This window comes from Scyliorhinus torazame, chromosome 17, assembly GCF_047496885.1.
Source record: "Scyliorhinus torazame isolate Kashiwa2021f chromosome 17, sScyTor2.1, whole genome shotgun sequence".
Lineage (NCBI taxonomy): Eukaryota > Metazoa > Chordata > Chondrichthyes > Carcharhiniformes > Scyliorhinidae > Scyliorhinus > Scyliorhinus torazame.
The window spans coordinates 171,458,170-171,472,794 of record NC_092723.1 but is presented as its reverse complement, the minus strand read 5'-3'; the positions used below and the strand labels follow the sequence as shown (position 1 = coordinate 171,472,794).

Sequence of the window (14,625 nt, the reverse complement as noted above, 5' to 3'; positions counted from 1 at the left end):
GCTAACCCGAAAGACTGCTGGGAAAAGCAGCCAAGAAGACACAAGCAGGCAGCTGCAGACAGTTTTGCATATTCGGCTCTGGGAAGGTAGCACAGATCGATACTCAGGGCTATCAACACCCCATCAACCCAGGTATTCACAGTTGCATTCAGGACTGTTTGCAGCCAATCTATTCAGACATCCACAGTTAAATCGGCTATCCCCGGGAACAATTGCAACATATTAGCAATTGAATACCGGGCCAGACCTGTCGGCGCCTGCAGTGGCCGAAACAAAGACAGGTGAGCGACCACCCCCCGATCGAGGAATCGCCTCACCATTGGACACATCGACCCCAGAGATTGGGGACAGATCCAATCACTTGGGACTCAGGGTCAAGGGCCGCCCCGGGAGGCAGGAAGCCCCTGGGCCCTATAAAAGTGAAGGTCCAAGTTCAGATCTCTCTCTCTCTCATCTTCACCTGCTCGAGACCTTCGCAAGACCAGCCACCGTGTATAGTAAGTTTGAATCCAGCAATCGCTATCCGGTAGAGACACCTAGCCACCGACCTGTAGCAGCCTTTTGAATCCCGCGGGCCAGATTTGATTGGACAAGCCGTTCGTTTCCCTGACCTGGTGGGCTCTTCCTAAGTTAAGTATTGGCCAGTAGTGATAGGTTTGTTATATAGAAAGTAGTATTAGGGTATTAATATTGCTTGTTGTATATAATAAATGACCGTTGTTTTAATCCTTACTAAGCGGTGTGCTGTGTTATTAATCATAACCTGAACTTGAACCACGTGGCGGTATCATAAAGATACCTGGCGACTCATGAGCAAAGGTGACCTAAACAGAGCAAATAGACTAAGTTTAAAAAGAGCAACACCTGCAACCCCTTTTTCCTGCTCCATCCATCTCCACTTCCAAAAGAGTGAGAAACCCTGGACTTCTTTGTCATTAGGATGGAGACCAAAAATTCAACTGCTTCTGTTACTTAACCCGTTTCTCTTGCCCACCAAGCCAAACTTTTTCTAAAAAATGATTTTTCTTCAGTTGCTCAAAGTCAACTAGTCATGTTGCTCTGCAGCAAGCGCCTGTGATGATCCACGCCAATTTTCCTCCCTCCCCTGAAAATGGTTCTTCAACATGGACAGGAGTTCTGATAGGAGCCTGTAAAATTACTTGCATGAGGCTGACCTCAGGAAATTGCCTCATGGAAGTCACAACCCTTTAATACTGTGCTGAATTCTGTCCATGGAGAAAATCATCCACTTGATGCATGTGTAGTAGAATAAACTATGGCCAGAATTTTCTGTTCCCATTTGTGGTGGGCATCATGGTGGGTCGGCGCGGAAGATCTCACAAGGTCGCAAAATAGAAGTGCTTGATTGGAGAAGAGGGGTAATCCCAAGGTGTGTGAGGGCGTACAGATTTAACTGAGCAAGTGGTCTCAAGAATGTGAGGGATGAGGTGAACATGCGGCATAGGTACCTCCACCTCAGAATATCTATGGGCTAACAAATGGATATCTAGCAAAAACAATAGGATCATGGGATACTGGATGTGTGTGTGTGGGGGCGGTGTGTGAATGAGAGGTCTTTGAAAGATGGGCAATCTTAATCTTCCGCAGTGATGATGTGGAGGATATGTTTCCATGCTTGTACAGGGAGGGTCTCACTGGTCTAACAGTGAGGGCTCAGCACCACCATCTTGTAGTCTGCATTACTTGCGCAGAGAAAAAATATATAATGGGAACTAACCTGCTACGGGAGGCACGGCAGGTACCTTAGCCACCAATTGGCTGCACTGGGAGGGCTGAACGATTAACAGGGCAGCCAACTGAACTGTGTATTGGCACTTGAGCAGATAGACACAACTGAGAGATGTTAGTTGTCTCTCAATGACATTGCAGGCAGTCAGCAAAGTGAAGCAATAATGCACATTCAATCTCCTGGGTCACAACCCCTTGCTCACAGCATGGCAATTTCCCATAGCGACAAAGAAGTTCAGAACAATTGAGCACCTGGTCAAGATTTGAAGCGTAATGCCGTAAATGGGACCCAACGGTTCCCAGAGGCTTTCCCACTGACAAAGCAGTCTCACAGCAGTTGCTCCTGAGTAGGGGAAAGGGTGCAACTTGAGATACACTCTGCATTGTATATCATTTCTGGGCCGACACAGGAACCAGGGCCATGAACACAAAAATCGCACATGAGTCATTGACAGAAAGATTAGTTTTGCAGGCAAATCCTGACTCTTGTCTGTTTCTCATTGAGAAAAGGCCATCATGAAGATGGAGTCTGGATTCATTGCTGCCTGCATAATTACATACAGGCATGAGAGAAGAAGAAGAAGAAGGTTACAATGGAGGAACCTGGCTCACCAAAGGAAGGAGAAAACCCCCATTCCAAGGGCCCAACAGGACCTCTCCAAACAAAATGTGAAGAACAGCGACATTGTGCGTAGGGCTTCACTAGAGCCAGTGTGTACTAACGTCACCTGTCTTCTCTGCAGATGATTGAGAACCAATGTCACCGACGCCTCCACATGTGCACGGGTCTGGTAACTGACATTTGCCACATTGTCCGGGAATTGGTGCCATGTGGACTCGGAGAATATCCATTGACAATGTCTGAAAGTAACAGCTGCTCTCAATTGTGATGCCATTGGCTTGTTCCAGAACATGACTGGGGACCTCTGTGGGATCTCTCAAGCATCCCACACAAATGCATAATGAGGTCACAGGCACACTTTTGCCAAGGCCACCAACTTCGAAAGAGCTCCAGGATGCCAGAGCACTGGGATGCGCAGAGATTTCCGGTTTGCCAGATATCCAGAAAGTGTCTACATATATCTTGAGCAGATTTCACATCTCGGCCATCTTTGAGAGACCACACAGAATTCAGGATTAGCTTAGGAACAAAGATGTAGTTGAGCACACCCACTAAGAGAAGGTACAACGAGGCTCGTGCCACTACCCAGACATTCGTGCAGCACACCAAGGGGATGCTAAAGTTGAGATTGTCATGCTTGGACAGACCTGTCAGAGCACCCCATTACACTCCCCAGAGGGTCTGACAGATCCTTGTGGCAGAGATGTTATCATGGTGCGTACTGCTGTGCCCAACCAGGTCCAATGGCTATGTGGGTGCCCTGGCTTGCACTGCAGCCCCTGCCCCCGCATGCCCCACCGCCAATCCCAGCCCCACCTCCGGCCATTCCCCCAGACACCCTGCCTTCCGCACCGCACCCCTGGCCCCGCCGGTTCTTGTCACTGTGGGGCCTCCAACGCCACCCTGTCAGCGTTACGCTCTGCGGTTGGTGTCCTGGGGCTTATAGTGGGGCTTACTCCTTGGATGAGCCGTGTGATACCCCGCCAGCAGGGCAGCACTTGATTGCAGGGGAGGACCGCGTGCAACCGACCAGTGCCATGCCTGGTGGCATGCATGTAGGCAGGGCCAACGGATGGGGCTGGTCGAGGGGGGGGCGGGCACCAGTTGGAACCGTAACTGGCGTGTGCCATGGGTCCCCTCTGCAATGTATGGGTCAAGACTACCTGTCCGGGGGCTGGTTGGATGGGGGCATGTGCACAGTGGACAGGCGAGGCTTGGTGATGGCCAGTGGTCCTGTGGAATAGCCATTCAGCCTATTGAGTCTGCACCAATGCTCCGAATGAGCACCCTACCAGACCCCCGCCCTATCCCCATAACCCACCTAACCTTTGGACACTACGGGGCAATTTAACAAGGCCAATCCACCTAACCTGCATATCTTTGGACTGTGGGACGAAACCGAAACACCCGGAGGAAATAGCGGCAGCATGGTGGCACAGTGGTTGGCACTGCTGTCTCACAGCACCAGGGACCTGGGTTCAATTCCAGCCTTATGTGACTGTGTGGAGTTTGCACTTTCTCCACGTGTCTGCGAGGGTTTCCTCCGGGTGCTCCAGTTACGTCCCACGTCCAAAGATGTACAGTTAGGTGGATTGCCCATACTAAATTTCCCCTTTGTGTCCAGGGATGTATAGGCTAGGTTCTGGAGATAGGGCGGGGGAATAGATCTAGTTAGAGTGCTCTTTCAGAGGGTTGGTGCGGACAAAATGGGATGAATAGCTTCCTTCTGTACTGTAGGAATTCTGTGGTTCTCTTCTATGGTTTCAGGAAGCCTATGCAGTCGTGGGGAGAATGTGCAAACACCACATAGTCACCCAATGTCCAAATTGAACATGGATCCCTGGTTATGAGGCAACAGTGCTACCAGTGTGCCACCATGTTAGCTGTGTTATTATGTTTCTGCCTTGATACATCAGTTATAAATTTATAATTATCGCATAACTAAATGTTGTGTTTTGATTTTTCAGTAAGACATTTGTAGAAGCTTGTAAAGTTTAATGGAAAACATTTATTAACAAAAAATATTTTATAAATACCATTTTATAAATAATTTTGAAATCAGTTAACAAGTGTTTACAGTGCCATTTTGTGTCATAACCTCAATTTTTACAGGTTTCTTGCGATAAAATATACTTTCTCACATAAACACGACGGTCAATAAAATATATTTTTCCACATAAGCACAATGGTCTGTCTACTTGTAAGGGGGAAGGGTGGGAAGACGAGGGAGGGAGGGGGAGGAGGGAAGAGGGGTGAAGGGGAGAGAGTGAAATGAGGAGGGAGAGAGGGTTCAGACATATCAATTGTTAATTTTACAAGCTCAAGTTCCAAAACCAGCAGCTGCTGAAGTGAGGTGTCCTGGCACACATCTCCTCTGACATCATTTTGGGATGTCCTTTGCCTGTACACTCTTAGGGGTGGGTAATTTGCTTCCTTGCCAGGTGGAGATGTAGCCTGACTCTTCTCTCGAGATACTTGCACCTACGTCGAAGTCTCAAAAGAAGTTCAGGGATTTTAAGAAGTCAAGCTATTAGTGTGATGACCCAGCCAAGGTGCAGCATGACTACAGATTTTGAATCTGCACTGGATTCTGCAGTACCTGTCAGAGAGATGGTTCACATTGGCTTACAGGAGACTTGCATACGTCAACTAAGACATTAAACTTTGTTCAAGAATTTGAAGTAATACTGAGGCTTGTGAGGATGAACATTACATCAGGGAGATTCTTAAACAATACAGCTTAAAATACATCGCAAACTCCAAATCTACTTTAGCTCTGAATCAGCTGGGAGGACAGGAAGGAATCAATAGCACCAATATCGAGGCCATGATCATCCAAAACCTACTCTGCTGTGTCACCCATCTGTTTAGGATGTCAGAGCCCCGACTACCAAAGCAAATCTTCTTCACCCAGCTCAAGGAAGGATCATGAACAAGATGAGGACAAATGAAGCTCTTCAAAGACAACTTGGATGCTAACCTCAAGAAATGGAACATGGACGTCAATGCCTGGGAGACCTTTGCTCAGAGGACACCTACTTGGAAGAACCTCCAGATTGAAACAATACAATTCTTCGAGAACATCAGACGGCAACAGGTGGTCTGAAAAAGGAGCCTGAGAAAGGAATACCCCCGACCTACGGTCCAAGGACCGACCTCACCTTTTGGAATCTCTTGCCAAGCGAGTGATTGAAGATGTGGCTCTAGAATCGGGCTCATTAGCCACACAAGAACCCACAGAACCCGTGACCAGTAACACGGAGTATCTTCGGTGGACAATCATACTCGTAAGCAAGTGATCACCGCATTCTATCCGTTATAGTTCCTTTGATGGAATAACATCTTTGTGACAAACCAAAGTTTATTTAGCACAACGTATTGCTGAGAAGGGAGGGGATGGGATGGTACATTTGTTTAATAATATCAGCCGTATCCTTCTGTATATAAATTTGCCATCTACTTCAAATTTGATTTAATTCAAGCCACCTACTATTTCAATATTTTTGACATTTTTGTCCTGTTTCAGTTAATTCGTTCAAAATGACAAGATAGAAGTAGGCTGTAGCATAAAGATATAGAAATGCGATTAGTAGGTTATGAAGTTAATCAAAGTGGCATGCTGCTAGCAACCTACTCACAGATATATGCAGTTTGTAAGCCATTGTTGATCTAGCAACCAGACTACTAAAGTTCTGTGTTATCAATATTGTTTGAATAAATGTCACTAGTCATAGGGGTCTGAGCACAAGCTGGGAACCTTGCAGCAACATTGGCATATTTCAGTCGATAGAACAGCACTTTATAATACGTTCCACTAGATTTCAAAATTAGTATTAATTTACTCCCAAAAGGAAGGTAATGTAGGCCAATACCCAAGTTTTTATGGGAATGAAACCAATGTCCCTGCAATACAGAAAATATATATACTTCAGACTTATGTATTTCATATTTTGGATTTGCACCCAAAGCAAGTGATTTATTTTTAAGCAGCCACTCTCATGGTTGCTCAGTAAGGCTGATTTTTTGGCATCCATTTATAGATAATCGTATGCTGTTGGACTGTGCACAATATCCATAGAACACTGGGAGCATTATACAAATCCTGAGTTGTGATTAGTGTGCTTGCAGATCTTCTGACATTTATGCTGATGTTTGGTACAAAATCAACAAGAGACCAGTTTCATGGGATCTATGGTCACCAGTCCTCCACTGACAATTTCATAGAATTTACAGTGCAGAAGGAGGCCATTTGGCCCATCGAGTATGCACTGGCTCTTGGAAAGAGCACCCTACCCAAGGTCAACACCTCCACCCTATCCCCATAACCCAGTAACCCCACCCAACACTAAGGGCAATTTTGGACACTAAGGGCAATTTATCATGGCCAATCCACCTAACCTGCACATCTTTGGACTGTGGGAGGAAACCGGAGCACCCGGAGGAAACCCACGCACACACGGGGAGGAGTCACATTCTTGAAGTCACATTCTTTTGCATTGATTAACTAAAGTATCCCTGGCTTCCTATTCTTGCTTTTTTAAATTCTATATATTGTTTCTGTATATTGAGGCTTAGTCTTGCTTGTACTTTACGTTGCTTTGGGCTCTTAAGCATTGTGATTATAATTAGCTTTTGTCTTTTTCATAATTACCATTTAGGTCTTGGTCTGTGCAACATTCAAAGGCATGAAAATTAAACCTGGTTCAATGGGGAAGCCATCTCCAGTAGTTAATGTGCAGGTGAGCACTGTCTTTTTTGATATTTTTAGAATTGCCATTAATAATCCAATCCTGGGCTGCAGTATTTTTTCAGTGCCCTTTGTGCAATTTGTCTATCGTGTTTCACAGGAATTATGACTACAAAATAAAACTTAAATGCCACTTTTGGGCTGTATATTCTAGATGACAAAAAAAAGCGATTCCTCATGTATCTTCTGGTTCTTTTGCTGATCACCTTAAATCTGTGTTCTCTGGTTACTGACCCCCCTCTACCAGTTTGATAAGACATGAATCTTCCAATGTTGAAAAAAACTTGCATTTGCAATATATTGAAGTTCCTGAGGGTATCTCAAAGCATTTCACAACTAACAAATTGCTTTCAAATTCACTCTGGTGCCTCATTGTTCTGTGAGAGTCACAGCAGATAATTTGTGCGCAATAAAAACTTTAAACACAAAGAGAGTTAAATAACCTACTCATGTGTTTTGTTAGAGGGAGTGATGGTCACCACAACACCCTCACTGCATTTTTTCAATTACTGCAGCACACCCTCAATGAGGTGCCAGCTTAGATTATGTAGTCAAATCCTGGAATTGGCTTTGTAACACACTTCTAGAGGCATGTTATTTCTTCTTATTTATCTATTTATAGGGGCATAGAGTACAAGAGCAAGGAGGTTATGTTGAACTTATGCAAGATTTTAGTTAGACCTCAGCTGGAGCAGACCTCTGGGCACCACTCTGTAGGAAGAATGTGAACACACTCAAGAGTGCAGAGGAGGTTTACAAGAATGGTTCCAGGGATGATAAATTTCATTCATTTTTAAAAATATTTATTAAATATTTTATATATTTTATTAAAGTTTTTCGATCAAAAAGAATTTTCCATTTTTACAACTTTGTCACAGAATGTACATTACCGTTATTTAAACAATATATTAACTAACAACAAGTGCAGAAAAAGAAATAATAACATTGAAAAAATAAATATAATTGTAAACAACTAGCATGGAAAAGAACAAAAAAAAAACAAGGACCCACATGTACCGCCCCGCCGGGTTGCTGCTGCTGTCTTTCCTGTTTTCCCTTATCGCTCTGCGAGATAGTCAAGGAACGGTTGCCACCACCTGGTGAACCCCTGAGCCGAACCTCTTAGTGCGTACTTTATTCGCTCCAATTTTATAAACCCTGCCATGTCGTTTATCCAGGCCTCCACGTCCGGGGGTTTAGCTTCTTTCCACATAAGTAGAATCCTTCGCCGGGCTACTAGGGACGCAAAGGCCAAAACATCGGCCTCTCTCGCCTCCTGCACTCCCGGCTCTTCTGCAACCCCAAATATAGCCAACCCCCAGCTTGGTTCGACCCGGACCCCCACCACCTTTGAGATCACTCTTGCCACACCCACCCGGAACCCATGCAATACCGGACATAACCAAAACATGTGGGTGTGGTTTGCCGGGCATCCCGCGCACCTCCCGCACCTATCCTCCACTCCAAAAAATCTACTCAGCCTTGCTCCCGTCATATGCGCCCTGTGTAGAACCTTGAATTGGATCAGGCTGAGCCTGGCACACGAGGACGAGGAATTTACCCTACTTAGAGCATCTGCCCACAGCCCCTCTTCAATCTCTTCCCCCAGCTCCTCCTCCCATTTACCCTTTAGCTGCTCTACCATCATCTCCCCCTCGTCTCTCATTTCCCTGTATATATCGGACACTTTACCATCACCAACCAATGCTCCCAAGATCACTCTGCCCTGGATCCCCTGCGCCGGGAGCTGTGGAAATTCCCTCACCTGGTGCCTTGCAAATGCCCTCACTTGCATATATCGGAAGGCATTCCCAGGTAGCAACTCGTATTTTTCTATCAGTGCTCCCAGACTCGCGAACATCCCGTCCAAGAACAAGTCCTTCAATTTTACAATTCCTGCTCGTTGCCAAGATTGGAATCCCCCATCTATCCTTCCCGGGACGAACCTGTCGTTGTTCCTTATCGGGGACCACACCGAGGCATCCGTCACCCCCCTATGTCGTCTCCACTGCCCCCAAATCTTCAAAGTCGCCACCACCACTGGGTTTGTGGTGTATTTTTTCGGGGAAAACGGTAACGGCACTGTCGCCAGTGCTTTTAAACTTGTTCCCCTACAGGACGCCATCTCCAGCCTTTTCCACGCCGCTCCTTCTTCTTCCCTCATCCACTTACATATCATAGACACGTTGGCGGCCCAATAGTAATCACTCAGGCTCGGCAGTGCCAGTCCCCCTCTGTCCCTCCTACGCTGCAGGAACCCCCTCTTTACCCTTGGGGTCTTTCCAGCCCACACAAAGCTCATAATACTCCTATCCACTTTCTTGAAGAAGGCCTTTGTAATCAGTATGGGGAGGCACTGAAACACGAAAAGAAACCTCGGGAGGACCACCATTTTGACCGCCTGTACCCTACCCGCAATGACAGGGCCACCATGTCCCACCTTTTAAAGTCCTCCTCCATCTGCTCTACCTGTCGTGTCAAGTTAAGTTTATGCAAAGTTCCCCAGTTCCTAACCACCTTGATCCCTAGATATCGAAAGTCCCTTGCTACTCTCCTCAGCGGCAGATCGTCTATTCCCCTGCCCTGTTCCCCGGGGTGCATCACAAATAGTTCACTCTTTCCCATGTTCAATTTGTATCCCGAGAACTCTCCAAACTCCCTGAGTGTCTGCATTATCTCAGGCATCCCCTCCACTGGGTCCGCCACATATAGCAGCAGATCATCCGCGTATAATGACACCCGATGTTCCTCTCCTCCTCTAAACACCCCTCTCCACTTCTTAGAGCCCCTCAGCGCTATGGCCAATGGCTCGATTGCCAACGCGAACAGTAACGGGGACAAGGGACACCCCTGTCTTGTGCCCCTATGTAATCGGAAATAGTCGGATCGTTGCCTGTTTGTAACCACGCTTGCCACCGGGGCCCCGTACAGGAGCTGAACCCATCTGATGAACCCCTCTCCAAATCCAAATCTCTTCAGTACCTCCCACAGGTAGTCCCACTCCACTCTATCGAATGCCTTCTCTGCATCCATCGCCACCACTATCGCCGCCTCCCCCTCCGGTCGGGGCATCATCATCACCCCCAGTAACCTTCGTATGTTGGCATTCAATTGCCTGCCTTTAACAAACCCTGTCTGGTCGTCATGTACCACCCCTGGGACACAGTCCTCTATCCTAGTCACCATCACCTTGGCCAGTAACTTGGCGTTTACATTTAGGAGGGAGATGGGCCTGTATGACCCGCACTGCAGCGGGTCTTTGTCTCGTTTCAGGATCAACGATATCGTCGCCTCCAACATCGTCGGGGGTAGTGTCCCCCTTTCCTTAGCCTCATTGAAGGTTCTCGCCAGGAGTGGGGCCAGTAGGTCCACATATTTCCTGTAAAATTCCACCGGGAACCCATCTGGTCCCGGGGCCTTTCCTGCCTGCATGTTCACGATTCCTTTTACCACCTCCTCCACCTCAATCTGCGCTCCCAGACCTGTCACCTCCTGCTCCTCAACCCTCGGGAACTCCAACTGGTCCAAGAAGTGCATCATTCCCTCTTTCCCCTCCGGGGGTTGGGACTTATACAGCCTCTCATAGAATGACTTAAACACCCCATTCACCCTCTCCGTCCTCTGTTCCATCCTTCCCTCCCCTTCCCTAATTCCTCCAATCTCTCTCGCCGCCCCCCTCTTCCTAAGCTGTTGGGCCAGCAGTCGGCTCGCCTTTTCCCCATACTCGTATTGTATTCCCTGTGCCTTCCTCCACTGCGTCTCCGCCTTACCCGTGGTCAGCAGGTCAAACTCCGTCTGTAGTCTCCGTCTTTCCCTGTATAACCCTTCATCCGGGGCCTCCGCATATTGCCTATCCACCCTCAGAATCTCCCCGATCAGTCTCTCCCTTTCTTTACCCTCTTCTTTCCCCTTGGGGGCTCTTATGGAAATTAGCTCCCCCCTAACCACCGCTTTCAGCGCCTCCCATACTACTCCCACCTGCACCTCTCCATCATCGTTGACCTCTAGGTACCTTTCAATACATCCCCTCACCCTTCCACATACCCCCTCATCTGCCAACAGTCCCATGTCTAATCTCCAAAGTGGGCGCTGCTCCTTCTCCTCTCCTAGATCCAGATCCACCCAGTGTGGGGCGTGATCTGAAACGGCTACAGCCGAATATTCCGTTCCTGCCACTTTCGGGATCAGCGCCCTTCCCAGGACAAAGAAGTCTATCCGGGAGTATACTTTATGGACGTGGGAGAAGAAGGAAAACTCCTTACTCCTCGGTCTAGCAAATCTCCAGGGATCTACTCCTCCCATCAGCTCCATAAACCCCTTAAGCACCTTGGCCGCTGCCGGCCTCCTCCCGGTACTAGATCTGGACAGGTCCAGCCCTGGGTCCAGCACCGTGTTGAAGCCCCTCCCCAATACCAAATTTCCCTTCTCTAGGTCCGGGATGCGCCCCAACATACGCTTCATAAAATCCGCGTCATCCCAGTTCGGGGCATATACGTTCACCAGCACCACCGCCTCACCTTGCAATCTGCCACTCACCATCACGTACCTGCCCCCACTGTCCGCCACTATGGTCTTAGCCTCAAATAGTACCCGTTTCCCCACCAGTATTGCCACCCCTCTATTTTTTGCATCTAATCCCGAATGGAAAATCTGTCCCACCCATCCTTTCCTTAATCTGACCTGATCCGCCACTTTCAGGTGCGTCTCTTGAAGCATAACCACATCCGCCTTCAGCGTCTTTAGGTGCACAAATACCCTTGCCCTCTTAATCGGCCCGTTCAATCCTCTCACGTTCCACGTGATCAACCGGGTTGGGGGGCCCTTTAACCCCCCCCCCCCATCGTCGACTAGCCATCCCCTTTTTTAAACCAGCTCCTCACCCGGGTCCCACGCACCCGTTTGTCCCCCAGACGGCGCCCTCCCGTCCCGACCATCCCATCCCATATCAGCTCCCCCTTACCCTCAGCAGCAGCAACCCAGTTAATATCCCCCCCCCCTAGATTCCCTTCTAGCTTGATTGCTCCCCCCATATTGCTTCCGGGAGTCAGCAAACTCTGGCTGACCTCGGCTTCCCCCGTTTACCCTTGGCCTCCCTTCCTGCGCCCACTTTTCCCGCCACAATTTCTGTAGCGCGGGAAAAAAGCCCGCGCTTCCCTCTCGGCCCCGCCCCTAATGGCGCAGTTCCCTCTCCCCTTCCCTGTCCCCTTCCCCACCGGCGCCCACATTTCTTCGTGTGTGTCCCCCCCCCCCCCCCCCCTCTGGGGGTGGTGGAGAAAAAATTCTCCCGTCCAACATTTTTCCAGATAAGCCCTCCCCCTCTCCCCCCTTTACAATTCCTTCCCACCACCTCGCTACTTCTTTCCAAACATCCATTCCTCAAACCTAGTCCAACTTCTCTTCTTGAATAAATGCCCACGCCTCCTCCGCCGTCTCGCAGTAGTGGTGTTTGCCCTGGTGTGTAACCCACAGTCTTGCCGGCTGCAACATTCCAAATTTCACTTTTTTCCTGTGGAGCACCGCCTTGGCCCGATTGAAACTCGCCCTCCTTCTCGCCACCTCCGCACTCCAGTCTTGATACACGCAGATCACCGCATTCTCCCACCTGCTACTCCGTGTCTTCTTAGCCCATCTCAGGACCATCTCTCTGTCTTTGTAGCGGTGGAACCTCACCACTATTGCTCGCGGTATTTCCCCTGCCTTCGGTCTTCTCACTAGGACCCGGTATGCTCCCTCCACTTCCAGGGGGCCCGTCGGGGCCTCAGCTCCCATTAAAGTATGGAGCATCGTACTCACATACGCCCCAACATCCGCTCCCTCTGACCCTTCGGGAAGACCCAAAATCCTTAAATTCTTCCTCCTCGAGCTATTTTCCAGGGCTTCCAGCCTTTCTATGCACCTCTTATGTAGTACCTCGTGCGTCTCCGTCTTCACCACCAAGCCCTGTATCTCGTCTTCATTCTCGGCTGCCTTTGCCTTCACTCCACGGAGCTCCATCTCCTGGGTCTTTTGCGTCTCCTTCAATCCCTCAATCGCCAGCAACATCGGCGGCAGCCCCTCCTTCTTGAGCTCCTCCACACATCGTCGGAGGAACTCCTGCTGTTCCGGGCCCCATACCATCTGGGCTCCCTCAGCCGCCATCTTGCTACTCCCTTCTCTTCTCTGCCGCTGCTCCAGAGGATCCTCCGCAATCTGGCCACTACTATCGCTTCTTTCCATCCACACCCGGGGGGACTCCTTCCTTTATCGCCTCACACTGAGTTTGGCCGTGAAAAATTTCCGTTGGGGCTCCCAATAAGAGCCCTAAAGTCCGTTAAAACGGGAGGTGCCGAAACGTGCGACTCAGCTGGTCATCGCCGCAACCGGAAGTCGATAAATTTCATTCATAAGGATAGATTGGAGAGATTCGGATTATTCTCCTTAGAGAGAGGAAGGCTAAGAGGAGACTTGATAGAGATGTTCAAAATCATGAGAGAGCTAGACAAAGTAGAATGGGAGAAATTGTTTCCGCTCAGAAAAGGATCAAAAACGAGAGGGCACAGATTTAAAGTGATTTGCAAAAGAAGTAAATGTAATAATAATAATAATCTTTTTTAGTGTCACAAGTAGGCTTACATTAACACTACTAAAAGTTACTGTGAAAATCCCCCAGTTGCCACATTACGGCTCCTGTTCAGGTACACTGAGGGAGAATTCAGAATGTCCAATTCACCTAACAGCACGTCTTTCGGGACTTGTGGGAGGAAACCGGAGCACCCAGAGCAAACCCACACGAGTGTGACCCAAGCTGGGAATTGAGGGTCCCTGGTGCTGTGAAACAACTGCTACCTTGCTGTGATGTGAGAAAAAACGTTTTTGTGTGTTTTTGGTCTGGAATATACTGCCTGAAAGTGTGGTGGAAGCAGGTTCAACTAAGGCATTCAAGAGGACATTAGATGATTATTTGAATAAAAACAATGTGCAGGGGCATGAGAAAAATTCACGAAGTCATGAGACCATAAGTCATAGGAGCAGAATTAGGCCATTCAGCCCATTAAGTCTTGTCCGCCATTCAATCATGGCTGATAAGTTTCTCATCCCCATCTTCCCACCTTATCCCCATAACCCTTGATCCCCTTATGTCATTTTCCTTTTCCTTTTTTAAAATAAATTTAGAGTACGCAATTCATTTTTCCAATTAAGGGACAAATTTGTGTAGGGCAATCCACCTACACTACGCATCTTTGGGTTGTAGGGGCAAAACCCATGCAGACACGGGGAGAATATGGGAACTCCACATAGACAGTGACCTAGGGCCGGGATCGAACCGGATCGTGAGGCAGCAGTACTAACCACTGCACCACTGTGCTGCCCTGTCTCTGTCATAATGCTTATTGGAGAACTGATGCGGACAAAATGGCCTCCCTCTGCACCATAATAATTTCTAATTTAAATGTGAGACTACTACCAATGAGCTAAAGTGGCAGGAATAGACAAAACTTTAAATGCAATGGGAGATTTTACATATTTG

The 14,625-nt window shown here is 48.2% G+C and overlaps 1 protein-coding gene across 5 annotated transcripts in view; it reads left to right on the top strand.

Annotated features, from left to right (window-relative positions):
* LOC140394407 (acyl-coenzyme A synthetase ACSM3, mitochondrial-like) overlaps positions 1-14,625 on the top strand; it is a 135,033-nt gene that overhangs the window by 94,873 nt on the left and 25,535 nt on the right. For all 5 annotated transcript variants that reach the window (XM_072481652.1, XM_072481654.1, XM_072481651.1 and 2 more), the window contains one exon: positions 7,030-7,110. In XM_072481652.1, the coding sequence (XP_072337753.1) occupies positions 7,030-7,110 (81 nt within the window). The remainder of the gene's footprint in view (positions 1-7,029; positions 7,111-14,625) is intronic.